General features: G+C 35.6%; 1 protein-coding gene across 2 annotated transcripts in view; it reads right to left on the reverse strand.

Annotated features, from left to right (window-relative positions):
• The window catches only part of GRID2 (glutamate ionotropic receptor delta type subunit 2), a 1,655,975-nt gene that overhangs the window by 380,273 nt on the left and 1,248,027 nt on the right, over window positions 1–27,675 (reverse strand). For both annotated transcript variants that reach the window (XM_066279539.1, XM_066279540.1), the window contains one exon: window positions 12,945–13,142. In XM_066279539.1, coding sequence (XP_066135636.1) covers window positions 12,945–13,142 — 198 coding nt within the window. The remainder of the gene's footprint in view (window positions 1–12,944; window positions 13,143–27,675) is intronic.

A 27,675-nucleotide genomic window follows, 5' to 3' on the forward strand; every position in this document is an offset into this window, starting at 1 on the left:
GGTTACATGGAAGTTTTTTATTGAATGGTAAATCTCGTCTTTGGTCCTGCAATGAAGAAATATCTTCAAGAATATAAACTCCCAATGAAGGCATTACTAATCCTTGAAAATGCTCCAACCCATCACCTGACTTGAAGATGACATTCTCGATGAGTTCAAATTTGTAAAAATCCTCTACCTCCCACCCAACATGACTTCATACTTGCAACCTATGGATCAGCAGGTCATTTCCAACTTTAAAAAGCTTTACACAAAGCATTTGTTCCACCACTGCTTTGAAGTGACTGAGAATACAAATATAACCCTTTGAGAATTTAGGAAAAATCACTACAACATTGTAATATGTTTACCCATTACTGACTTGGCATGGCAAGAGGTTACAAGAAGAACCTTGAACTTGGCATGGAAAAGGTTATGGCCTGATGTCGCAGAAGACAGGGTCTTCGAAGAATCTGAACCAGAGACCAAGACCAATGTAGAAGTGTTGGAGGAGATTGCAATCCTTGGAAAGATGATGGAGATAGATGAGGGTGACATAAATGAGCTTGGGAGGAACATGAGGAGGAACTCTCAACTGAGGAGTTGAAGGAGCTACAAGATGATGCAACATAGGGAGTTTCTGCAAGAGATTAGTAGTGAGGAAGAGGTAGAGTCAGAGGAAGTGATTTCTTCAAGTGAAATTAAAAACATGCTGGCAATGTGGGAGAAGCTTTCAAGTTTCATTGAAAAGAAACATCCAGAAAAAGTTTCAACTGGTCACGCTTCAGCACTTTTTAATGACACTTGTTTGTCACATTTCTGTAACATTTTAAAAGGCAGGCAAAAGCAAATCTCTTTGGATAGATTTTTATTCAAAAGTCCTGCAAGTGAAAGTGCCAAAAGTATAGCCAAATAAGCAAAAACAAGTGATGATTAATTGAAAAATACGTAATGTTAATCTTAGGTTAAGTTTAAAGTTAAGAAAGTGCATTTTTTTTACGATTAAATTTTTGTGGTTTCATTTTAAGTAAAGAAAGTGCAGTTTTAGTTTTGTTTAAAGTAAAGAAAATTCCGTTTTAGTTTACATTTAGTGTTAAGAAAGTGCAGTTTTAGTTTACGTGTCTACAGTGCCTGCATCCCTTCCTCCCTCCCTCTTCCTCTGCCATTCACCTTCGTTAGCCGCACTCGTCTGTCTCCAAGGTAAGAATACAGTACTAAATAACACTTTTTTCTTTTATTTCATATATTTTGTTATGCATTGGTAAAGTATACATGTGTGTTTCTTAATTAAAAATATGTATTTTTCATAATTTAGGATGGTTTGGGAATGTTTCACAGGGCTGGAATGGATGAAATCTATTTCAGTAATTTTAAATGGGAGAAATTTGTTTGATATATGAATTGACTGACTTATGAGCTTGGTTACAGAAGGAATTAAACTCATATCTCAAGGTACCACTGTACTTGTTCCTAATAATCAACAGACTTTATCTCCTATTTTTATTAACAAATATGAGGCAATGAGATATGGTCTTCCTTAACCTCTCAACCTCTTGCTTATAGATTTAATGATTACAAGCCTGATCAGGTGGTGGCACAGTGGATACAGCATCAACTTGGGATGTTGAGGACCCAGGATAGAAATCCAGAGGCCACTGACTTGAACACAGGCTCAACTGACTTGAAAGCGAGGTTGATGGCTAGACATGATCCCATGGTCACCAGCTTGAGTCCAATGTTACTGGCATGAGCAATGGATCACTAGCACAGCTGAAGTCCTTCTAGTCAAGGCACTTATAAGAAAGCAATCAGTGAACAGCTAAGGTGCCACAACTATGAGTCGATGCTTCTCATCTCTCTCCCTTCCTGTTTATATGTCCCTCTCTATATCTCTCTTAAAAAAAAAAAATTACCAGACTTATTCTCACAATGTTTTCTTCTTTTTCTTTTTTTTAGCATCAAAGAAACATCTTTACCCCATCAAAATAAATCCTCATGTGGCATAAATCAATTCTCAATCTGAGATTTTATTCTGCCTTCTTTGGAATCTTTATACGTCACATATTAGCTTCCTTTTCTTATATTAAATTTTTCTTTATTTTCCTTCCTCAGTTTATAAGTATATTCAAACTTCTCTTAACTGAAAAACAAAATAACAAAACTGCACCAAAAACAATACATGTTTCAACTATTTTCTTTTTCTCTTTTCTCTTTTCCATCCAGAATTTCTAAAAGAATAATACATACATGTTATGTTAAAGCATGTTACTTTCACCTTTTCAGCTCCAAGTTTATTCATAATTTCCTGCAATCTGGCTTCTTTCCTCATTGTGCTACCAGAACAGCTCAGGCTTAAGTCACCAACTTCCAAATAGCTGTACAGTGCACATTTAAACATGCTTATGACTTAGATATTTTGACACTACGAGTCACAAATTAGTTATATATATATTATTCATTTTAGAAAGGATTGAGAGAGGGGGAGAGAGAGAGAGGAGAGAGAGAGAGAGAGAGGAGAGAGAGAAGGGGGGAGGAGCAGGAAGCATCAACTCCTATATGTGCCTTGACCAGGCAAGCCCAGGGTTTCGAACCGGCGACCTCAGCATTTCCAGTTTGACACTTTATCCACTGCATCACCACAGGTCAGGCCAGTTTTTTATATTTTTATTTTTTATTCTTTTGGTATTTTTTTTGAACTTAGAAATGGGGAGGCAGTCAGACATACTCCCGCATGTGCCCGTCCGGGATCAACATAGTATGCCCACCAGGGGGCAATGCTCTGCCCATCTGGGGAGTTGCTTTGTTTCACCCAGAGCCATTCTAGTGCTTGAGGTGGAGGCCATGGAGCCGTCCTCTGTGCCTGGGCCAACTTTGCTCCAATAGAGCCTTGGCTGTGGGAGGGAAAGAAAGAGATAGAGAGAAAGGAGAGAGGAAAGGGTGAACAAGTAGATGGGCACTTTTCCTGTGTGCCCTGGCCAGGAATTGAACCCGGGACTTCCACAGGCCAGACCAATGCTCTACTGCCAAGCCACGTGGCCAGGGCCCACAAATTAGTTTTTTAAAGCTTTAGCCTAACTGACCTCTTCTCCCATGGTTCAATCATTCTTCCCCAACTTATTTATTTTCTATTATTTTTTCTTCAAAAACTTTTCTTTTGGCATTTCTTAAATATTGTCTTTCTTAGGGCTTTATCCTGAAATTAGCCTAGTAATCTTACTGTGTATTCTTTTTTGCCAATTTTAAACACTTTCACTTTATCAACTTCCACCCCTAGGCTGACAGCTCCTAGATGTGTGTCTATTTTTGAGCATTTTGGTTTGAGCTTCAGAGTTCTACATATCTTTGATTATCCCACTGGCACATCCAACTCATCCTACTCTAAACTGACTTCATCGCTTTCCCTTCTAAATCTTTTTTAGCAATCTCCTTTATAATTCCTTATATATCATCCTGTTATTTGTTTATACAGAGAATCTATAAATTATCCTTCAATCTTCCCTTCCCTTCACCTTAGTCCCTAATTCTGTTCATCCTACCTCATTTATGCCTTTAATTCCATATTTTTAACTATATTCATATAATTAGTACCTTAAGACATAGTCTCATCACTTCTCACTTGGAGTTCTATAAATACTTCCTAAAATCTTGGCCAGCTTCCCATTCTGTTTTTCACCTTTCTGCTTTTGTCTAAGCTTTTTTTCTGTCAGTATATATATCTTTTGCTTTCTGTCAATCGCACTTTACCTAGATGTGTACTACTTGTTATTCTGTCATTGCCATACATATTTCCTCCATTAAGAAGTTTACCCTTTTTTTATCCCCAGGGCTTCTCAGTGTTCCATTCATGCCCCTAGCATTACACTTTCTTCACTGTCTTGTAATTATCTGGTTCAATGCTTGTGTTTCCCATTGAGCAAAGATGTACTTAAGGTCAAGAACCATGTTTTACTTATTTTTGTGTCTCTAGTGCCTAACAAGCTGATAGCACATAGAGATCATCAATAATTGTTATATCGATGACTATAAATATAAATGAATGTTTGTTATAAATGTCACTATCTTATTCATATGTACTTGCATTTATTCACAGTGCCTTGATTATTGCACTAATTGGCATGTATTTAAAAATACCTATAAAATCCCCAGGTACATGTAAGTTTTCTATGTTGAAAGCATTAACAAATTAAAATATTCATGATGAAAATATTGTTACCTTTTAAAACTAAAGAGTTCTTGAACTTCCTGTCAACTATACAAATGAGGAAACCTATGTGGCTAAATGCAGTTGTTTTGAAAAACCTTTTTCACTTTCATCTATTCATTTATATTTAAAAAGTTTCTATAAAATAAAAAATTATAACAATCTATTAAAACAAAACAAAAAACCAAACATTTGTTTTTTTAGCCATGTCACTCAATTTTTTGAAATCCTTCCATGCTCAAAAAATCATTGTGTTCTATTATCAAAAAAAATTTTTTAATGATTCAGCACTTGACACATAAAGTAAGCTCTTCTTCTTTCTTTTACTTTTGATTGTTATATTTTTCATACAAAACTATATGTCTTATAAAAAAATTGTAGCAACACCAGTGTTACCATTATCCCTTAGTTTGATGCATCAGAGAATATTTGCCCTTAGAATCACACGTCTTAAGAAGATTCTGCATACACCAAAGAGATGCCCTTTTTATTTTATTTTATTATTTTATTTTACTTTTTTAGCAAGAAAGAGAGAGAGACAAGCAGGGATAGACAGACAGGAAGAAAGAGAGATGAGAAGCATCAACTTCTTGTTGTGATACTTTAGTTGTTCATTGATTGCTTTCTCATACGTGCCTTGACTGGAGGGGCAGGGCTCCAGCTGAGCCAATGATTCCTTGCTTAAGCCAGTGACCTTCGGCTTCAAGCCAGTGACTATGATGTCATGTTTATGATCCCATACTCAAGCCGGTGACCCCACACTCAAGCTGGATGACCCCAGTGACCCTGAGTTCTCAGCATCCCAGACTGATGCTCTATCAATTGCACTACTGCCTAGTGAGGCAACTATGCCCTTATTTTATAAACTAAAAGAAGGTGATTGTATAAAGGGTCAGGGAAATAAGAATAACCAGAGTCATGTTTTCAGGCATATCTTTTTTTAAAAAGATTACTTATAGGAAGCGAATATGGAAATTTATTTCCTAACAATCTACCTGTATTGGTTTACCCTTTGAAAAGACTTCTAGTACCTAAGGTATGACTATCCCATTTTGAAAGGTGCTGACTTAAAAAGAATGTGACCCAAAGAAGAAACTATATAATACAACATCCAGCTCTCTAAACTCATAGTTCTCTTTTTTATTTACTTATTTATTTTTATTTTTGTACTTCTACCTTAAACTTAATGTACTGGTTATTTCCTATTTAAAGTTTTCTGTGGTCTTCTCACTTCTGTTTTTCCCTTTGAAACCAGAAGAAAATAATTTATCAATCACATTAACTCACCTTTATAACAATTGCTCCTATACTGGCCAAAACATATTTCTCATTTTTCTATTCCACACTGAAACATATTTTGGCCATATCTGTGTTCTCATAAGTTTTAAGAACATACTAAGTGTAGAAAGTTATAAAAGTAATGAAGTACATAAGAAATGAAGCAAATTACTATAATTTTAGTTTTTTAATAGACTCCATCTAAATATATAGGCTATCATTTGCTCTCTTTTGCTACATTTTGCTCTCTAAAAGTTATGTATGTACTAAACCCTACTTCTAGTTTAACAGGGATGCCCTTTAACTTGAAATCAACCAACTGTGAAGCCTTAGTTCCACCCCTGGAAATCACTGTGGAACAATCAAACTCAGAAACTTTCCATATTTCTGCTTGGGCTCTTTTTTAATGTGATAGTTTGTCCCTAATCATCATTCTGACAAAGAAACTTTCTTTTAATTTAGGTTTTTCCTTATAAAGACAGACAATCTTGTTAATTTTAGAAGTTTCATTATCATGAATGGAGGTATTCATTGGCAATACTGTTATTTAAAATATATTTAGATTCAAAAAAAATGTTTATCCTAATAAAAATGTATAACAATAATTACTTTTCTGGACCTCTGTCAGAATATTATTAGTAATTCCAATGGTGTTATTCTGTTTTACAGTGATTAATAAGCCTGGTAAAGTTTTAAAATAATGTCTCTTGTTGGATAACCTAAATCATTTTGTTATTATTTTATGGCATATTATTTGTACAATTGAATCACTATTTTAAATTACTGAAATTTAGAACTTACATCTCAATTAGTAATAGTCAGAATAGTTAAGGTAAATTTTTTTAAATTTTATTTTGTTTTTTTACCCATTTATTATTATTATTATTAATTTTAATGGGGTGACATTGATAAATCAGGGTGCATATGTTCAGAGAAAACATCTCCAGGTTATTTTGACATTTGATTATGTTGCATACCCATCACCCAAAGTCAAATTGTCTTCCGTCACCTTCTATCTGTTTTCTTTGTGCCCCTTCCCTCCCCCCCTCCCCCCCTCAGGTAACCACCACACTCTTGTCCATGTCTCTGAGTCTCATTTTTATGTCCCATCTATGTATGGAATCATAAAGTTCTTAGTTTTTTCTGATTTCCTTATTTCACTCAGTATAATGTTATCAAGGTCCATCCATGTTGTTGTACATGATCTGATGTCATCATTTCTTATGGCTGAGTAGTATTCCATAGTATATATGTACCAAAGCTTTTTAATCCACTCATCCACTGACGGACACTAGGGTTGTTTCTAGATGTTCACTATTTTAAACAATGCAGCAATAAACATGGGGGTGCATTTCTCCTTTTGAAACAGTGCTATGGTGTTCTCGGAGTATATTCCTAAAAGTGGGATAGCTGGGTCAAAAGGCAGTTCGATTTTTAATTTTTTGAGGAATCTCCATACTCATTTCCATAGTGGCTGCAAGGTGAATTTTATGTACCCTGACATCTTGGCAGTCATTGTGTAATGTGACTATCCTTTCCTTCTTAAAATGTTATCTCCCCTCGCCTTTCACAGCACCACAGTCTCTCACTTTTTCTCCTATCTCTATGCCTACTCCAAAACATCTAATGTAGGCTTATCCTCCTCCCATTGCTTAATAAATGTTTCCAAAGCCTAGTCACAATGGCTAAATATCTTGTGATTAAAATAAAAATCTGGATGCAATAAATAGCTTTATAGGTTTTTTCTGGCTAAAACATACATTATTCAGTTAACTTATTTAAGCCTAAATTCTTACTTTATATAAGGATCCAGGGGAACTTAAGTTATCACACAATAAATACATGCTCTTACACACAAATGAAAACAATTAAATTGATGGTTTATGAAGAACAACATATTATTGCTTACTTGGTAGTTATGTAATAAATTTAAAAAATGTTAAATTATACTTGGAAGTGATATTTGCATTGACAAACTCACACTCCTCACTTTGTAGGTATGAAGCATGTCTCAAAAGTTCAACTGGAGCAAACACACAAACTAAAGTAGCAGCAAGACTACACTAATTGTAATGTTTTTTACTGGTAGAATGCATTTAGCAAATGATGTTTGTTAGCATAGTAACCCTTAAAGATTATATAATAATATAAATTGGTATAATATCTTTTTCTTGCTTTACCCTTATTTTGACATAACTGCTTATCTGGGTTAGATCTGGCAGTATGTCTTCATTATACAGACAGAACATTGGGTGTCGGTTTACAATAAAGAAATGTAAATTATAATTATTTTAATAAGAGGAATGAAGATTAATCATTCCACTTTTTAATATATATATATGTTAGTGAGAAATAGAGAGAGAGAAAGAGAAAGAAAGAGGGAGATCAGGGGACAGATAGGAACAAATAGCAGGAAAGGAAAGAGATGAGAAGCATCAATTCTTTGTTGTGGCATCTTAATTGTTCATTGACTACTTTCCCATATGTGCCTTGACCAGGGGATTCCAGCTGAGCCAGTGACCCCTTGCTCAAGTGAGTGACCTTGGGCTTAAGCCAGCGACCATGGGGTCATGTCTATGACCCCACACTCGGGCAAGTGACCCCATGCTCAACCTAGTGAGCCTCATATAAGCTGGTGGCTTTGGGGTTTCAAACGCGGTTCTCAGTGTTCCAAGCCAATGTTCTATCCACTGTGCCACTGCCTGCTCAGGCTATTAAAAATATTGAAAATAAAGTTTTTAAAAAAATTCATATGTAATTGAACCATTAAATAAATTGGTCAGATTAAAGTTTTATAAGATAAAAATAACTTTGTTTTGGCTTGATCATGGATCATAGACATGATCCCATGATTGCTGGCTTGAGCCCAAAGGTTACAGGCTTGAGCAAAGTGTCACTGGCCTGCCTGGAGCCCTCTCTCCCTGTCAAAGCACACATGAGAAAGTAATCAGTAGACAACTAAGGTGCTGCAACAAACTGATGCTTTTCATCTCTCCCCCTTCCTGTCTGTCTGTTTCTCACCAAAAATAAAAAATAAAAAATGGTTACTACATGCAATGAGATCCACTTTTATTTGTGTTATTCACTGAGAACTGACCTCAGTTTGGGTGACAAGGTGCAGTTAGAGTACAAGCAGAAACTCAGAATTTTATTAATTTGTTAGAGGAAGGAGTTTGAGGCAGCAGGGTAGCCAGAAATCAATAGTGTAATCATTATAAAAAAAGAAGCCCCCAAATCTATGTATAGACTGCCCTCAAATCCTTTGCTGACTTCTAAACTGCACACATATAAGAATGACTCTAAGAAAATTAGTAAAAAAGCAACAGCCCTAAAGCTGAAAGAGCTGTAAACAATAGGTTATAATTGCTGTCTATGACACCGGAGATGGAGATTACAGTTTGAGACCCTCTAAATTAGAATGTCTTAATGAGAACCACAGCCTTTCCACAGGAACTCCAGAAAACTATGGTTAAAAATAAAGAAATTACCACCACCAAGGGAATCATCCTAGGAATTAAGAAAAATAAAATAAAAAACCTGCTTTAGCAATGTGTAAAACCAAACATCCACAAGTTCAGAGAAAACATAATTTAACAGCCTGATAAAACAAATATCAATCCTTTTAAATATTCACTTTCAGAGATTCTCAAGTCTCAACAATGGATCAACCACAGTGTTCAGCTCCAACCATGTGAAGAAGCAGCATGAAAAGAAAATGAAAATGTGATGCATGGTTAACAGAAAAACAAAAAAAAACAGTTAATATAAATTTATCCTAAGATGGCAGAGATGTTGACCTGTAAGGACAAGGACTTTGAAGCAGCCAGTATAATAAAAAATTATCAAAGACTGATAAGAACAGATGGCCATCATGACTATAAAAATAGGGAATTTCAACAAAGAAATGAAAATTAGTTTTTTAGAGTTTAAATTCTAGAACTGAACAATAATTCATGTAGAATAAAAATGTTGTTGAATGGATTTAACAGAAAAATTGGAGATTGAAAAGTAAGAATCAATAAACCTGAAAGCAGGCCCTGGCCGGTTGGCTCAGCGGTAGAGCGTCGGCCTAGCGTGCGGAGGACCCGGGTTCGATTCCCAGCCAGGGCACACAGGAGAAGCGCCCATTTGCTTCTCCACCCCTCTGCCGCGCTTTCCTCTCTGTCTCTCTCTTCCCCTCCCGCAGCCAAGGCTCCATTGGAGCAAAGATGGCCCGGGCGCTGGGGATGGCTCTGTGGCCTCTACCTCAGGCGCTAGAGTGGCTCTGGTCGCAACATGGCGACGCCCAGGATGGGCAGAGCGTCGCCCCCTGGTGGGCAGAGCATCGCCCCTGGTGGGCGTGCCGGGTGGATCCCGGTCGGGCGCATGCGGGAGTCTGTCTGACTGTCTCTCCCCGTTTCCAGCTTCAGAAAAATGAAAAAAAAAAAAAAGAAAAAAAAATAAACCTGAAAGCACTTGGAAAACTAACTAAATAAATAAAAAGAATAGAAACCTAATAAAATAACTAAGACCTCAATGACTTAGAGACATTAAGAAATCTTACTTAAATATTCTGTGAGATTCAGCCTGACCTGTGATGGTGCAGTGGATAAAGCGTTGACCTGGAAAACTGAGGTCGCCAGTTTGAAACCCTGAGCTTGCCTGGTCAAGGCACATATGGGAGTTGATGCTTCCTGCTCCTCTCCCTGCTCTCTCTCGCTCTCTCTCTCTCTCTCCCTCTTTCTTTCTCTCTCTCTCTTGTTCTCCTCTCTGAAAATTTAATAAATAAAATCTTAAAAAATAAATAAATATTCTGTGAGATTCAGCTTGAGAGGAAAAAGAAAAAAGGGTAGAAAAAGACTGTAAAAATAATTTTCAACATTTATTAAATTTTGTGAAACAAACCAGAAGCTCAGTGAGCCCCTAGCAGGATTAAATACAAAGAAAACCACATTTGGATACATCATAGTTAAATATCAAAAATGAAAAAGAATTGTGAAATGGCCACCCAACACTAAAAACAAAAATCCAAAGAACAAAGGTAAAAATAATGATCAACTTCTCATCAGAAACAGTATTTGGCAAAAGACAATAGAATGGCATCATTAAAGTGATGAACATTAAAAAAAAAAACTTTTATGTGTTGTGATCGATAATAACTAAACTGATTGTGGTGATTATTTTTCAATATATGTATTGAGAAAATCATTATGTTATACATCGGAAACTAATAAAATGTATGTCAATTATATCTCAATTTTTAAAAATTTATTATTGCATAAAATGTTGTGGAATGATAAATTTATTTTGATTTTTGAAATAAAAGGTTGCTCTTCATTTAAAATCACCCTGGATGTGTAGCTCAGTTGGTTAGAGCATGGTGCTAATAATAGGAGTCTTGATTTTAGAAATAAGATTTTATTCATAATTTTCCCTTAGACAATTTAAAAGTATGAAGCAAAGTATATTTTGAGTATAAGTAACTATCTCTGAGACTCTCAGTGCTCTTACTAAATGTTAATCGAAACCAGCAATATCTCTATTTGAAAACACAAAGACAAAAAGTATCTATAAATAATACTCTGTCAACTCAGATTTTTTTTTCACAGTCTTTTTTTTTTTTTAAATGTCCTAATATATTTTTTTAACTTATTTTATTATTTTATTTATTCATTTATAGAAAGGAGAGAGAGGGAGAGGAGAGAGAGACAGAGAGAGAGAAGCGGGGAGGAGCTAGAAGCATCAACTCCCATATGTGCCGTGACCAGGCAAGCCCAGGGTTTCGAACCGGCGACCTCAGCATTTCCAGGTCGACGCTTTATCCACTGCGCCACCACAGGTCAGGCATAGATTTTGATATATACTACTATTATTTTAAAAAGGAAGGTTCACAAAGACATTTTAAGGTAAACAAAAGTTGAGAGTATATGCCACTTGTAGGCCTGCACTTCAAGACATTCTAAAGGAAGTTCTTTATGTTGAAGTAAATTATACCAGGTAAGAGCTCACATATGTAAAAAGAAATAAAGAGCCTCAGAACTAGTAGGTAAGTGGTTGGATACTGGAAAATGTCTTTTTTTCCCTATTTGTACCTTTTAAAGACAACTGATTGTTTATATAAAAGACTATGGCATTTTACTTTGGAGTTTATAAAATATAAATATATGACCAGAACAGCACAAATAACATGAGGGTATATATTGAATTATATTGCTGCAAATTTATTATTTCTTTAATGTAAGTGGTATAATATTAAACTAGATAAAATGTGATAAGAGTGCATATTATGTTCTCTAGACTTAAACACATAAAAAAATACAAATACAGCTAAAAAGCCAAAAGAGAAAATAAAATCAAACAATAACCCAAAGGAAGGCAAGAAAAGAAGAAACACAGGGAAAAAATAGGACACATATAAATCAAGTAGTAAATTATAATCTAAACCTGACTATTTAACAACCAAGAAGATGTAATAATTAAAAATGTGTAAGATCTAATCAAATATCTTCAACAAAATGAAGGAAACCTACCAAAATCTATATTAAGAAATAAGAGAAGTTTAACCACTTCTCCAAGAATTGGGAAAAAAAAAGATAAAAAATAAGATAGACTTACTTACCTATATATTTATATCCTAAAACTAAATGATTAGTTCTTAAGTGATCATGATTTTATTTATTACCATAACACTGTATTTTTAAAGGAAAACAATGAGCTCTGGCAGTTGGCTCAGCGGTAGAGCGTCAGCCTGGCGTGCGGGGAACCTGAGTTCGATTCCCGGCCAGGGCACATAGGAGAGGTGCCCATTTGCTTCTCCACCCCCACCCCTCCTTCCTCTCTGTCTCTCTCTTTCCCTCCCGCAGCCAAGGCTCCATTGGAGCAAAGATGGCCCGGGCGCTGGGGATGGCTCCTTGGCCTATGCCCCAGGCGCTAGAGTGGCTCTGGTCACGGCAGAGCGATGCCCCGGAGGGGCAGAGCGACCCCCCGGAGGGGCAGAGCATCGGTCCCTGGTGGGCAGAGCGTCGCCCCTGGTTGGCATGCCGGGTGGATCTCGGTCAGGCGCATGCGGGAATCTGTCTGACTGTCTCTCGCCATTTCCAGCTTCAGAAAAATACAAAAAAAAAAAAAAAAAAAAAAAAGGATAACAATGACATGAATTATGTTTGAAAATAGCATTGTGACTTCATCATGTACAATACACTTCCAAAATGTTTGGAATATAAATTTGGCTATGATAAGTCCTGTTCTAGGTACTTTTCTATCATAGAAAATTTTCTAAAATCTAGCCTTATTTTGCCATTAATTCTTCTTTCTACAAAGTTCATAAAATAGTATTGGCTAAGACTTTGGCATTCAACACCAGCACTTAATGCTTTGTCTTGCACTTATATTAAATGAGTTTCTCAGGTTTATAATACAACTTTTAGACATATGATAGATAAATAAATAAATAAATAAACAAACAAATAAAAACAATAAGCAATTAAATAAGTAAATAAATACTTACCTTAAAGACTAGTTCTCCTACCAAGCCATTCCATGTTCCATCTTCCTGTGGGCTTCCATACTTGTGATCCGGTGCAACATAAATTTCATAGTTAAAACCGAGGTAGTTAGACAAGGCATCCAAAACATCAATGGAGAAACCCTGGTATTTCTTCGGCTTACCCAGGACATTTTCAGAGACCATTACAAAAGGTTCTTCCTACAGGAAAATACAAGATATCCTTTATGTTAATCTATATGGCTCTTTAAAAGCAATGATTAATTTTTCAAAGAGTTTTGCTTATAGTCTAAAAATTGCTTTAGCACTTTGAGAGAATTAGAAATATAACTTGTGTGTTGATAAAGTAGTATATTATTAATCAATATAATTACTCAATTTGTTTCAACTTATATTTAGTTACAGACACACACCACTTATCGACAAGCACACATACGAGAAATGTGCCCTTTAGTGATTTTGTCATCATTCAAACAACATCGTTCAACATTTACACACACTCAGATGGTATAGCCTAATGGACACCTAGGCTCTGAGGTATAGCCTATTGCTCTTAGGCTACAAGCTTGTACATCATGTTACTGTACAAAACAACATGAGTTAAATCAAATCCAAGAGAAAGTGGTGTAATCAACACACTTGGTAACTACAAGAATTATGAGGCTGCTGCAGGTACAATGTGGCATCCTGTTCTATAGCAAACATTTTTTAAACATAAAGAGTATACTGTAAAATAATAATAAAAGGTATTAAGTAAATAAGTAATGTAGATGTTTATTATCAAGTGTTATGTACTGTACATATTGTATATACTATACTTTTTTATATAGCTGTCAGCATAGTAGGCTTACACCATCACCACAAACATGTGTAATGCTTTGCTCTAAGATGTTTTTGACAGTCACTAAAAAATAAAAACTTTTCAGCTACATTATATTTTCATGGGACCATTCTTGTATATGCAGTCCATTCTTGACTGAGATAAACATTCTCTGACTATACCACCATATGAAAATTAGGTGAAAGCAGCTATAAAATTTCAGCAGCTATGATGCATTTTCCTTGCCATCTCAGTACTAATCATGGATTCATCAATAGTAAAATTGTATTAAGAAAACCATAAATTCATTGTATCTATTCTCAGGCATTTATTATTTATATATGTCAAAAATATGTAAAATAATATTTTAACAGATATACTATATATAAAACTTTCAGAAATGATCAAAAATTTCTAAGAATATACAATTTATTACATCACATTTTTAAGAGTTATTTGCTAAGCAATTTTGAAATCTGAATATAAATACATAGTTCATTGCAAAAAATAGCTTCTTTACCATTGTTATAAAAAAATCCCCTTATTTACTTGGTAATTGTGTAATTTATAAATTCAAAAAATTGGTCTCTGCTTCCACTGCTTCTTTTTTTGTTTTTGTCCTCTTACAGGTAAGAAATAGGCCCTTACAGGTGTTTTAGAATACCTGTTGTTAAGATAACTCAATAGTTTGAAAAGTGCTGGAAGACTACAAAAAATTAGATGATCTATTCCTTCATTTCCTTATCTTGTTCAAAAATAACAATAATATTAACAGATAGCCATTCATAGTGAATAATAATAGTCCATCCAGCACTCTGGGCAGGTTAAAATCTATCTTGAGTCTAAGCCAAAACATTTTGAGTTTTTATCTTTGGATCATTTTTTTTAGGGACTCACAAAATTGCATTGTAAAATAATATTTTGCTTTTGGATTTTACTCAAACACTAAGTGAATGCTTTATAAAATTACTGCATCTACTGTAGCAATACTGTCCACCATAATATTGTTTCCTCTTAAAACTTACCATGAGATAAATTTTTAAATTGTTCAGAGCCAAGAGAGCTTCACTTTGATTTAGTAATGTATTTTTTAAATAATGAAAACAATGTAATCAATTATTTCAATATCCTTTTCACTTTGGATACCAAGAAGATCAGTTTGAAGTTTGATGCTCATCAAAAACTATGTTGGTATCGTGATATTTGTAATGTTTTTAAAATCTTGATTTTTCTAAACTATGTTTGATGTTTTCTATTTTTAAAAATATGGTTTGCTTAACTATTTATATCTTTTTCTAAAAATTTTTTCTTAAGTAAGAAGCAGGGAGGCAGATAGACTTCTACATGTGTCCAAATGAGATCTACTCGGCAAGCCCCCTATAGGGCATGCTCTGCCCATCTGGGGTGATTTCTCTGTAACAACTGAGCTATTTTAGGCCTGAGGTGAGGCCATGGAGCCATCCTTAGTGACGGGGCCAACTTGCTCCAACTGTCATGGCTGTGGGAGGGGAAGAGAGACATAGAGAGAAGGGAGAGAGAGAGGGGTAGAGAAGCACATAATTGCTTCCTCTGTGTGCCCATGGACTGGAATTGAATCTGGAACTTGAACCCAGGACATCTACATGTTGGGCCGATGCTCTACCACTGAGCCAATCTGCTAGGGCCAACTGTTTATATAGTACTTTTCTGTAAAGTAAATCAGCAGATGAATAGTTAGATAAAGAATGAAGCTATTTGTTCTCCAGTAGCAGCTTTTCTTGTCTTCACTAATTATAATTTTTTTTAAATTTTAGCTCTAGGAAGTGGCAAGATGGCAACGGAGGAAGCGGATGTACCAACTTCCAACTCCCAGAACCAAAGTGGATTACAACTTAATTTTAAGAACCATAATCTGGAAAAAAACCAACTTTGAACTAAACTAAGAGGACTCTTCAACCAAGGAACACTGAAGAAGCCACACTGAGACTGGTAGGAAAAGCGAAAATGCAGAGAGGGCTTCCCAGCTCAGGAGCAAATGGCAGCCCGGAGAGACTTACATAGAGGGAAGAGAGTTTAGCAGAGAGTAGAGGGACCTGGGCCCCAGGAACAAAGCCCCAGCCTGCAGTCCCATAGCCTAGAAAAGGCGTATGGACAATATTTAGCTGCGAAACAAGTTAGGATACTGTTTGTGAGAAAGAAACAAATTTCTCAGACCCAGGATTCTTCTTAAAGGGACCACACAGAAAACCTATTTCACAACCACCCACCCAGGGCTCCGGGGGAGGGGAAGAGAGGAGAGGACTGGAGTAGCAGGAAGAGAGCATAATCTAGTAGGCACAGGGAGAAACACTTTGAGGGACAACCACTCTAACCCTTGGGCTGAAGGGAATATTTCCCCTGGAACCAGAAATACCAGCAAAGGGAAGCAGGACACCAGCCAAACTAGCTCTCCCATGGCACTCAGAGCAGAGCCGCTTAGAAGGAGGAAGCTTTCAGAACTACAGTATGGAGCGTTATGGTCTGATCTGCAGCTCCCCCACCCACACTGCTGACGGCTTGCAGGAGGGCGGGTGGCAGTGAGACATAGAAGCGTGGTTTCATGGGCGAGGGCTGAAGCCCAGCAGGCCACACCTGAGGCTTGGTGTGAGCTCAGTCTAGCCCAGTGGGGGTGGAGTGGATGCACGAAAGTGGTCTGGCTCAGCTTCAGGGCAGCCTGCAACCCTGCCTGCAGGGGAAATGCAGGAGCCCGGGAATGGGTGGAGATCTGCTGCTGAGCAAGGGCCCACGGATGCACAGCATTGCCCAACCTGCAGTGCCGAGCTTGAGGCCCTACGTGTGAACTGTCTCTGACCATAGGGGTGGTGCAGAAGCCTGGGAACAGGTGGAGACCCACAGTTGAGCAAAGGTGCTCACCCCTGCCATTGGTGCCAAGGCCTGTGGCCCCTGTCCGGTGCGCAACACCACCTGTGGCGGTGGAGCAAAGGACGAGGCCGCCGAGGCTTGTAGAGCTGGGCACGTGAACAGCCCCTCCCAAGGAGAAGAGGCAGAAACCACAGCAACAGCTGCAGCAGGCCAGAGCCAGCAATGCCCATAACCCAATGCCCTAGGCAGCAAAGGTAGAGGGGGTGGTGGGCCTACAGACAGACCACACCTAGGGAACACAGAGGCAACACCTATTGGACTCCAGTGGCCAAATTCTTCTTATACACAGACAAAATGGGCAGGCAGAGAAATGCAACCCAAATGAATCAAGAGAAATCCCCAGAGAATGAACTGAATGAGTTAGACATAACCAAAATACTGGATGCAGAGTTTAAAATTATGATTGTTAGGATGTTCAAAGAGCTTAGAACAACAATAGATGGTCATTACAAACACCTAAATAAAGAGATAGTATCAGCAAATTTAGAAAAATTGAAATTGTACCAAGCATATTCTCTGATCATAAAGCCTTGAAACTAGAATTCAACTGTAAAAAAGAGGAGGAAAAACCCACAAAATTATGGAAACTAAACAACATACTTCTAAAAAATGAATGGGTCAAAGAAGAAATAAGTGCAGAGATCAAAAGATATATACAGACAAATGAAAATGAAAATACGACATAGCAGAATCTCTGGGATGCAGCAAAAGCAGTAATAAGAGGAAAGTTCATATCACTTCAGGCCTATATGAACAAACAAGAGAGAGTCGAAGTAAACCACTTAACTTCACACCTTAAGGAGCTAGAAAAAGAAGAACAAAGACAACCCAAAACCAGTCGAAGAAAGGAGATAATAAAAATCAGAGCAGAAATAAACGAAATAGAGAACAGAAAAACTATAGAAAAAATCAATAAAACAAGGAGCTGGTTCTTTGAAAAGATCAACAAAATCGACAAACCCTTGGCAAGACTCACCAAGGAAAAAAGACACAGGACTCAAATAAATAAAATCCAAAATGAAAGAGGAGAAATCACCACAGACATCATAGATATACAAAGAATTATTGTAGAATACTATGAAAAACTATATGCCACCAAATACAACAATCTAGAAGAAATGGATAAATTCCTAGAACAATACAACCTTCCTAAACTGAGTCATGAAGAAGCAGAAAACCTAAACAGACCAATCAGCAGGGAGGAAATAGAAAAAACTATTAAAAACCTCCCCAAAAATAAAAGTCCAGGCCCAGACAGTTATACAAGTGAATTCTATCAAACATTCAAAGAAGACTTGGTTCCTATTCTACTCAAAGTCTTCCAAAAAAATTGAAGAAGAAGCAATACTTCCAAACACATTTTATGAGGCCAACATAACCCTCATACCAAAACCAGGCAAGGATGGCACAAAAAAAGAAAACTACAGACCAATATCTCTAATGAATACAGATGCTAAAATACTAAACAAAATACTGGCAAATCAAATACAACAATATATTAAAAAAATAATACATCATGATCAAGTGGGATTCATCCCAGAATCTCAAGGATGGTTCAACATACGTAAAACGGTTAACGTAATACACCATATCAACAAAACAAAGAACAAAAACCACATGATCTTATCAATAGACGCAGAAAAGGCTTTCGATAAAATACAACACAATTTTATGTTTAAGACTCTCAACAAAATGGGTATAGAAGGAAAATATCTCAACATGATAAAGGCCATATATGATAAACCATCAGCCAACATCATATTAAATGGCATAAAACTAGGACTTTCCACCTTAAATCAGGAACAAGACAGGGTTGTCCACTCTCTCCACTCTTATTTAATGTGGTGCTAGAAGTTCTGGCCAGAGCAATCAGACAAGACAAAGAAATAAAAGGCATCCATATTGGAAAAGAAGAAGTAAAGGTATCACTTTTTGCTGATGATATGATCCTATACATCGAAAACCCAAAGAACTCCACGAAAAAATTACTAGAAACAATAAACCAATACAGTAAGGTTGCAGGATACAAAATTAACATACAAAAGTCCATAGCCTTTCTATATGCCAACAATGAAATATTAGAAAATGAACTCAAAAAAACAATCCCCTTCACGATTGCAACAAAAAAAATAAAATACCTAGGAATAAACATAACAAAGAATGTAAAGGACCTATATAACGAAAACTACAAGACATTGCTAAGAGAAATAGAAAAAGACACAATGAAATCGAAAAATATTCCTTGTTCTTGGATAGGAAGAATAAATATAATTAAAATGGCCATATTACCCAAAGTAATATATAAATTTAATGCAATTCCCATCAAAATTCCTATGACATTTTTTAAAGAAATGGAACAAAAAATCATCAGATTTATATGGAACTATAAAAAACCCCGAATAGCTAAAGCAATCCTAAGGAAAAAGAATGAAGCTGGGGGCATTACAATACCTGACTTTAAACTATATTATAGGGCCACAATAATCAAAACTGTATGGTATTGGCAGAAAAATAGACACTCAGACCAATGGAACAGAATAGAAAGCCCAGAAATAAAACCATATATATATGGTCAAATAATCTTTAATAAGGGGGCCAACAACGCAAAATGGAGAAAAGAAAGCCTCTTCAACAAATGGTGTTGGGAAAACTGGAAAGCCACATGCAAAAGAATGAAACTCTACTACAGCCTGTCCCCGTGTACTAAAATTAATTCAAAATGGATCAAAGACCTAAATATAAGATCTGAAACAATAAAGTACATAGAAGAAGACATAGGTACTAAACTCATGGACCTGGGTTTTAAAGAACATTTTATGAACTTGATTCCAATGGCAAGAGAAGTGAAGGCAAAGATAAATGAATGGGACTACATCAGAATTAAAAGTTTTTGCTCAGCAAGAGAAACCGATACCAAAATAAATAGACAGCCAACTAAATGGGAACTGATATTTTCAAACAATAGCTCAGATAAGGGCCTAATATCCAAAATTTACAAAGAACTCATAAAACTCAACAACAAACAAACAAACAATCCAATAAAAAAATGGGAAGAGGACATGAACAGACACTTCTCCCAGGAAGAAATACAAATGGCCAACAGATATATGAAAAGATGCTCAGCTTCATTAGTTATTAGAGAAATGCAAATCAAAACTACAATGAGATATCACCTCACCCCTGTTAGATTAGCTATTATCAACAAGACAGGTAATAGCAAGTGTTGGAGAGGCTGTGGAGAAAAAAGAACCCCCATACACTGTTGGTGGGAATGTAAAGTAGTACAACCATTATGGAGGAAAGTATGGTGGTTCCTCAAAAAACTGCAAATAGAACTACCTTATGACCCAGCAATCCCTCTACTGGGTATATACCCCAAAACCTCAGAATCATTGATACGTAAAGACACATGTAGCCCTATGTTCATTGCAGCACTGTTCACAGTGGCCAAGACATGGAAACAACCAAAAAGCCCTTCAATAGAAGACTGGATAAAGAAGATGTGGCACACATACACTATGGAATACTACTCAGCCATAAGAAATGATGACATCAGATCATTTACAGCAAAATGGTGGGATCTTGATAACATTATACGAAGTGAAATAAGTAAATCAGAAAAAAACAAGAACTACATGATTCCATATATTGGTGGAACATAAAAACGAGACTAAGAGACATGGACAAGAGAGTGGTGGTTACCAGGGGTGGGGGGAGGGAGTACGCAGGAGGGAGGGAGGGAGAGAGTTAGGGGGAGGGGGAGGGGCACAGAGAAAACTAGACAGAGGGTGACGGAGGACAATCTGACTCTGGGTGAGGGGTATGCAACATAATTTAATGACAAGATAACCTAGACATGTTTTCTTTGAATATATGTACCCTGAAATATTAATGTCATCCCATTAACATTAATAAAAATTTATTTAAAAAAAAGAGATAGTAAATATAAAAAAGGAAATTGAAATAATAAAAAAGAATCAGTCAGAAATGACAAATACAATATCACAATTGAAGAACACAACGGAAAGAATTAAAAGCAGGATGGATGAGGAAACTCTAAGAGAGCTCTGTGATAACATGAAGAGAAATGACATCTGCATCATAGATGTTCTTGAAGAAGAAGAGAAAGAACAAGGAATTGAAACTTTGTTCAATCAAATAATAGCTAAAAACTTCCCTAAATTGAGGCAGGAAAAAGTCTCACATGTTCAAGAAGCACAGAGAACTTCATTAAAGAGAAACCCAAAGAAATCTACAGGAAGATACATCATAATTAAAATACCAAAAGTAAGTGATAAAGAGAAAATATTAAAAGATGTTAGAGAATAAAAGGCTATCACCTACAAAGGAGCCCCTATAAAGATGACATCCAACTTCTCAACAGAAACACTTGAAGTCAGAAGGGAATGGCAAGAAATATTCAAAGTAATGCAGAACAAGAACCTACAACCAAGACTACTTTATCCAGCAAGGCTATCATTTAAAATTGAAGGAGAAAGAAAAAGCTTCCCAGACAAAAAAACCTCAAGGAATTCACTACAACCAAACAAATGCTGCAAGAAATGCTAAGGGGCCTCTTGTAAACAGATCAAAAGGAAAAAGAATAGCAAAAGAGGATATATACTAGCTTTAAAGAATAAAATGGCAATAAATAACTACATATCAATAATAACCTTAAATGTAAATGGATTAAATGATCCAATCAAAAATATAGGGTAGCTGCATGGATAAGAAAACAGTACATATGCTGTCTACAAGAGACACACCTTAAAATAACTGAAGATAAAAGGATGGAAAAAAAATTTCATGCAAATGGAAATGAAAACAAAGCTGGGGTAGCAATATTTATATCAGACAAAATGGACATTAAAATAAAGGCTATAATAAGAGATAAAGAAGGACACTACATAATGATAATGGGAGCAATCCAACAGGAAGATATAACCATTATAAATATCTACACACCTAATATGGGAGCACCTAAATATATAAAGCAGACTTTGATAGATATAAATGGTGAGATCAACAGCAATACTCTAATAGTAGGGGATTTCGATACCCCACTAACATCACTAGATAGATCCTCAAGAAAGAAAATAAACAAAAAAACAGCAGACTTAAAGGACTCACGAGATCAACTGGATTTAATAGATATCTTCAGAACCTTTCACCCTAAAGCAGCAAAATATACATTCTTTTCAAGTGCTCATGGTACATTCTCTAGGATAGACCACATGTTAGGGCACAAGAGTGGTCTCAGCAAATTTAAGCAGATTGAAATCATATCAAGTATTTTCTTAATCACAATGGCATGAAACTAGAAATCAACCACAACAGAAAAACTAGAAAATACTCAAACATTTGGAAACTAAATAGCATGTTATTAAATAACAAATGGGTAAAAAATGAGATCAAAGAAAAAAAAATTCCTAGAAATGAATAATAATGAGCATACATCAACTCATAATTTATGGGACACAGCAAAAGCAGTACTGAGAGGGAAGTTCATAGCATTACATCATACTTTAAGAAACTAGAAAAAGTTCAAATAAACAACTTAACCCTGCATCTAAAAGAACTAAAAAAAAGAACTGCAAGTAAAGCCCAGGGGTAATAGAGGGAAAGAAATAATAAAGATCAAAGTGGAAATAAATGACATAGAGGCTAAAGAAACAATGCAGAGGATCAATGAAACCAGGAGCTGGTTTTTTGAAAAGGTAAACAAGATTGATGAACCTTTAACTAGACTCACTAAGAAAAAAGAGAGAGGACTCAAATAAATAAAATTAGAAATGAGAGTGGAGAAATAACAACTGACACAACAGAAATACAAAATATTGTAAGAAAATACTATGAAGAACTGTATGCCAAAAAACTAGACAACCTAGGTGAAATGGACAAATTCCTTTAAGCATGCAATCTTCCAAAAATCAATCTGGAGGAATCAGAAAATCTAAACAGACTGATTACAACAAATGAGATTGAAACAGTTATCAAAAAACTCCCAATAAAGAAAAGTCCCGGGCTGAATGATTCACAAGTGAATTCTACCAAATATTCAAAGAAGAACTAACTCCTATCCTTCTCAAGCTATTTCAAAAAATTCAAGAGGAAAGAAGACTTCCAAACTCCTTTTATTAGGCGAGCATAATTCTGATTCCAAAACCAGGCAAGACAACACAAAAAAAGAAAATTATAGGCCAATATCCCTGATGAATATAGATGCTAAAATTTTCAACAAAATATTAGCAAACCAGATCTAGCAATATTTGAACAAAATCATACACTATGATCAAGTGGAATTTATTCTGGGGAGGCAAGGCTGGTACTATATTTGCAAATCAATCAATGTGATTCATCACATAAACAAAAAGGAGAAAAACCGCATGATAATTTCAATAGATGCAGAAAAAGCATTTGATAAAATCCAGCACCCATTCATGATCAAAACTCTCAGCAAAGTGGGAATACAGGTAACATACCTCAACATGGTACAGGCCATCTATGATAAACCCACAGCCAACATCATACTCAATGGGCAAAAATTAAAAGCAATCCCCTTAAGATCAGGCACAAAGTAGGGGTGCCTACTTTCACTACTCTTATTCAACATAGTTCTGGAAGTCCTAGTCACAGCAATCAGACAAGAAAAAAAAAATAGTGCCTGATCTGTGGTGGCACAGTGATAAATCGTCGACCTGGAAATGCTGAGGTTGCCGGTTCAAAACCCTGGGCTTGCCTGGTCAAGGCACATATGGGAGTTGATGCTTCCAGCTCCTCCTCACCTTCTCTCTCTGTCTCTCTCTCCCTCTCTGTCTCTCTCTCTCCCTTTCTCTCTCCTCTCTAAAATGAATAAATAAAAAATTAAAAAAAGAAGAAACAAAAGGCATCCAAATTGGAAAAGAAGAAGTAAACTATCATTATTTGCAGATGATATGATATTATATATAGAATACCCTAAAATCTCAGTCAAAAAACTACTGGACTTGATGAACGAATTCAGCAAGGTGGCAGGATATAAAATTAATACTCAGAAATTAGAGGCATTTTTATACACCAACAATGAACTGTCAGAAAGAGAAATTAAGGAAACAATCCCATTCACTACTGCAATCAAAAAAATAAAGTATCTAAGAGTAAATTTAACCAATGAGATTAAAGACTTGTACTTGGAAAATTATAAAACATTGATAAAAGAAATCAAGGAAGATACAAACAAGTGGAAGCATATACCATGCTCATGGTTAGGAAGAATAAACATCATTAAAATGTCTATATTTCCCAAAGCAATTTATACATTCAATGCAATACCAATAAAAATACCAATGACAAACTTCAAAGATATTGAAAAATATTGCAAAAATTTATATGGAAACAAACAAAAAAACCCCCCACAAATAGCCTCAGCAATCTTGAAAAGGAAGAATAAAGCGGGCGGCATCACACTTCCTGATATCAAGTTATACTACAAGGCCATTGTACTCAAAACAGGCTGGTACTGGCATAAGAATAGGCATATAGATCAATGAAACCAAACAGAGAATCCAGAAATAAGTCCACACCTTTGAGGAAAACTGATATTTGACAAAGGAGGTAAGAGCATAAAATGGAGTAAAAACAGCCTCTTTAACAAAGGCGTTGGGAAAATTGGACATCTACCTGTTAAAATATGAAACTAGACCACCAACTTACACCATTCACAAAAATAAACTCAAAATGGATAAATGTCTTAAATGTAAGCCATGAAACCATAAGCATCTTAGAAGAAAACATAGGCAGTAAGCTCTCTGACATCTCTCGCAGCAAAATATATTTGCTGATTTATCTCCACGGGCAAGTGAAATAAAAGACAGGATAAACAAATGGTACTATATCAAACTAAAAAGATTTTGCTCAGCTAAAGACAATAAGGACAGAATAAAAAGAGAAACTACACAATGGGAGAACATATTTGACAATACGTCTGATAAGGGGTTAATAACCAAAATTTATAAAGAACTTGTAAAACTCAACATGAGGAAGACAAACAATCCAATCAAAAAATGGGCAAAAGAAATGAATAGACACTTCTCCAAAGAGGACATACAGATGGCCAATAGGCAGATGAAAAAATACTCAACATCACTAATCATTAGAGAAATGCAATTAAAACCACAATGAGATATCACCTCACACCAGTCCGAATGGTGCTCATCAAAAAACAACACAGAATAAGCGCTGGTGAGGATGTGGAGAAAAGGGAACCCTCCTGCATTGCTGGTGGGAATGCAGACTGGTGCAGCCACTATGGAAAACAATTTGGAGATTCCTCAAAAAATTAAAAATTGTACTGTCTTTTGATCCAGCTATCCCACTTTTAGGAATATACCCTAAGAACACCATAGCACTGTTCCAAAAGGAGAAATGCACTCCCATGTTTATGGCAGCATTGTTCACAATAGCAAAGATCTGGAAACAGCCCAAGTGTCCCTCAGTGGACGAGTGGATTAAAAAGCTTTGGTATATATATACTATGGAATACTACTGAGCCAAAAGAAATGATGACATCATGATTCCATACATAGATGATACATAAAAATGAGTCTCAGAGACATGGCCAAGAGTGTGGTGGTTACCCGGGGGGTTGGGGAGGTTAATGGCACAAACAAAACCAAATAGAAAGTGATGGAAGACAATCTGACTTTGGGTGATGGGTATGCAACATAATCAAATGTCAAAATAACCTGGAGATGTTTTCTCTAAACATATGTACCCTGATTTATCAATGTCACCTCATTAAAATTAATAATAAAAATAAAAAAATAAAAAATTTTAGCTCTACTGAGAATAAATGTGTATAGTCTCCTTTTAGACAAGGTGACTAATTTTGAGAGACCATGTGACTAATTCTGTCCAATTGGGTGTAAGCAGGGTGCTTTATGCAACTTTTCTTGTGTCTTTTCTACTTCCTTTCAGCTGGAATGAGCTTGTAACTGTCAGAGCTCTACTAGCTGTCTTAGACCACCACAATAGCAAAATAAGACAGAAGTTTATGTCCTTGATGCTTGAAATGGTGTATGAGACTCTGACTCTATGACTCCGGAATGTCAGAATAAATTTTTAATCTTTATGTTGTTGCTAAGCTTCTGATATTTTTTCCTATTATAGTAGTATTTGATGTTAATGATCATTGATAGATAGGTCAGTAGATGAGAGGTTTTGAGAATAAATGAAAAATGTATGTTAAATGGGAACATGATTACCATAGGGCATTGAAGCCATATGAAGGTTTCTGTCTTATTTGGTAGGGAACTTGAGCTTTAGCAAAGGGAAATAGTATAATTAGAAAGTAACTCTAAGAGCAAAACATAGACTGAATTGCAGCAGAATCAAGGATTAGAGGTCCTTTGCAACAGTGTAGTTACTATAAGATTATGGTCTGTGCTTATTTAACATATTTTCAAAGTGTATGTAGATATCTTTAAGTCTTTTATTATGGGAACAAAAAGGGGAAAAGGAAATAAAAAAAGGCTGCCTTTAAAATTTCTTTTCTAGCAGTTAGTTTCAATAAGTATAAGACCAAGTCTAAGCTGGTAAAACCTGTCTGCCTATTAAATAAAAACAAATTGCAGAATTCTATTTGCCGATCATTTGGATGGCAGATTTGCTAAAAGCAAACCTCAGCAACTGGAATAAATGAAGCTTTCACAGAATGCCTGTAGTCTATCAATCTAAGTGCATTAGCATGAGGATCCACAGACCTGCTTGGCGAAGAGTGTTTTAGTGGTTGATAATTTTCATATTACCAAAGATTTATTCACATCACTTGTTGGGTTATTAGATAATAACTTCATAATTCTGAATTTGTATTCAGTCACTTAAAAAATCTCATGTTAATTGCTCAGTTGATTTACAACATTGTTTGCAACTTGCAGATTTTGTAGTTAATTCCCATATTTTAATAACTATACAATATTGCTTGCTAGTGATAGAGCTTGAAAAAAAGCATCTGAAGCTTTTGATAGGTACAGGAAATAAGCTCTACTGCCAAGGCTTTATAGAGAGCTGTTAAGAGGTTTTAATGTGCAAGGCTTCATCGAATGTCAGCTAAAACTAGGAATTAATCATTGGAAATTTCTTACAGTTCTGTTCACACATGCAACTCAAAGACATTAACAGAAAATGAGAATATTTCTTAATAGCCTGTTTAAAAATATTTTTTCCCATACAGCATGTTCCTGATTGAAGCAAACAAAAGTTGTCTTTGTGCACAGTTGAGCTTATATTTTGCTTAGAGATGACACATTTCACTTTGATATATGCAGAATTAATGATCACCCTTCTCTGAAAGAAACCTCATTACCTTTTACAGACCATATGTGAGTATTAAAATTTTCTCTAAGTTAAAAATAAGTGAAAATTATGAAATGTATTATTAAAAAGATATCATGACACTAGGAAAGGAAAACAAACATGTGGAACATCTTGAGGGGAATAAAGAATCTAGGTGTTAAAAAGGAAATAAATATGGGAATTGCATGGAGAGAGACAAAGCAAGTCATAGGGATATGCAATGAAAATATTTTTAAAAGAGCTTCGTAGAAGGAGTTCATAAAGGAGCAAATATTTAGAAAGCATTGTACTAAACTTATTTTTTAAAAACCAATGACTTTGGACAATAAAATTCAATTATAAATTGTGGAAGTAAATAAAAAGTTACTCTAACTTCCTAAAACAAGTCATGTCTTACATATTACTACTGATTTGTATTTGTAAGCAATTCTTTAAATGGATAAAATACTTTAAATTGAACATAAAGTTTTTGCTATCAGTATGCAAGGTAATCCATTTCAAATGTAAAATGTTTGATTTTGTACAATGTTTTCAATCATGATATGGTCACATTTAAGTTTCTTAGAGGCTAAATGGACAATTGTCAAAAAAATAAAAAAAGATGTTCATTTTATTATCATGACAATCTGGAGGAAATATAGGATGCTGTAACTGACAATACAAGGTTATCAAGGACAACAA

The sequence above is a fragment of the Saccopteryx bilineata genome, chromosome 5 (assembly GCF_036850765.1).
Source record: "Saccopteryx bilineata isolate mSacBil1 chromosome 5, mSacBil1_pri_phased_curated, whole genome shotgun sequence".
Taxonomy (NCBI): Eukaryota; Metazoa; Chordata; class Mammalia; order Chiroptera; family Emballonuridae; genus Saccopteryx; species Saccopteryx bilineata.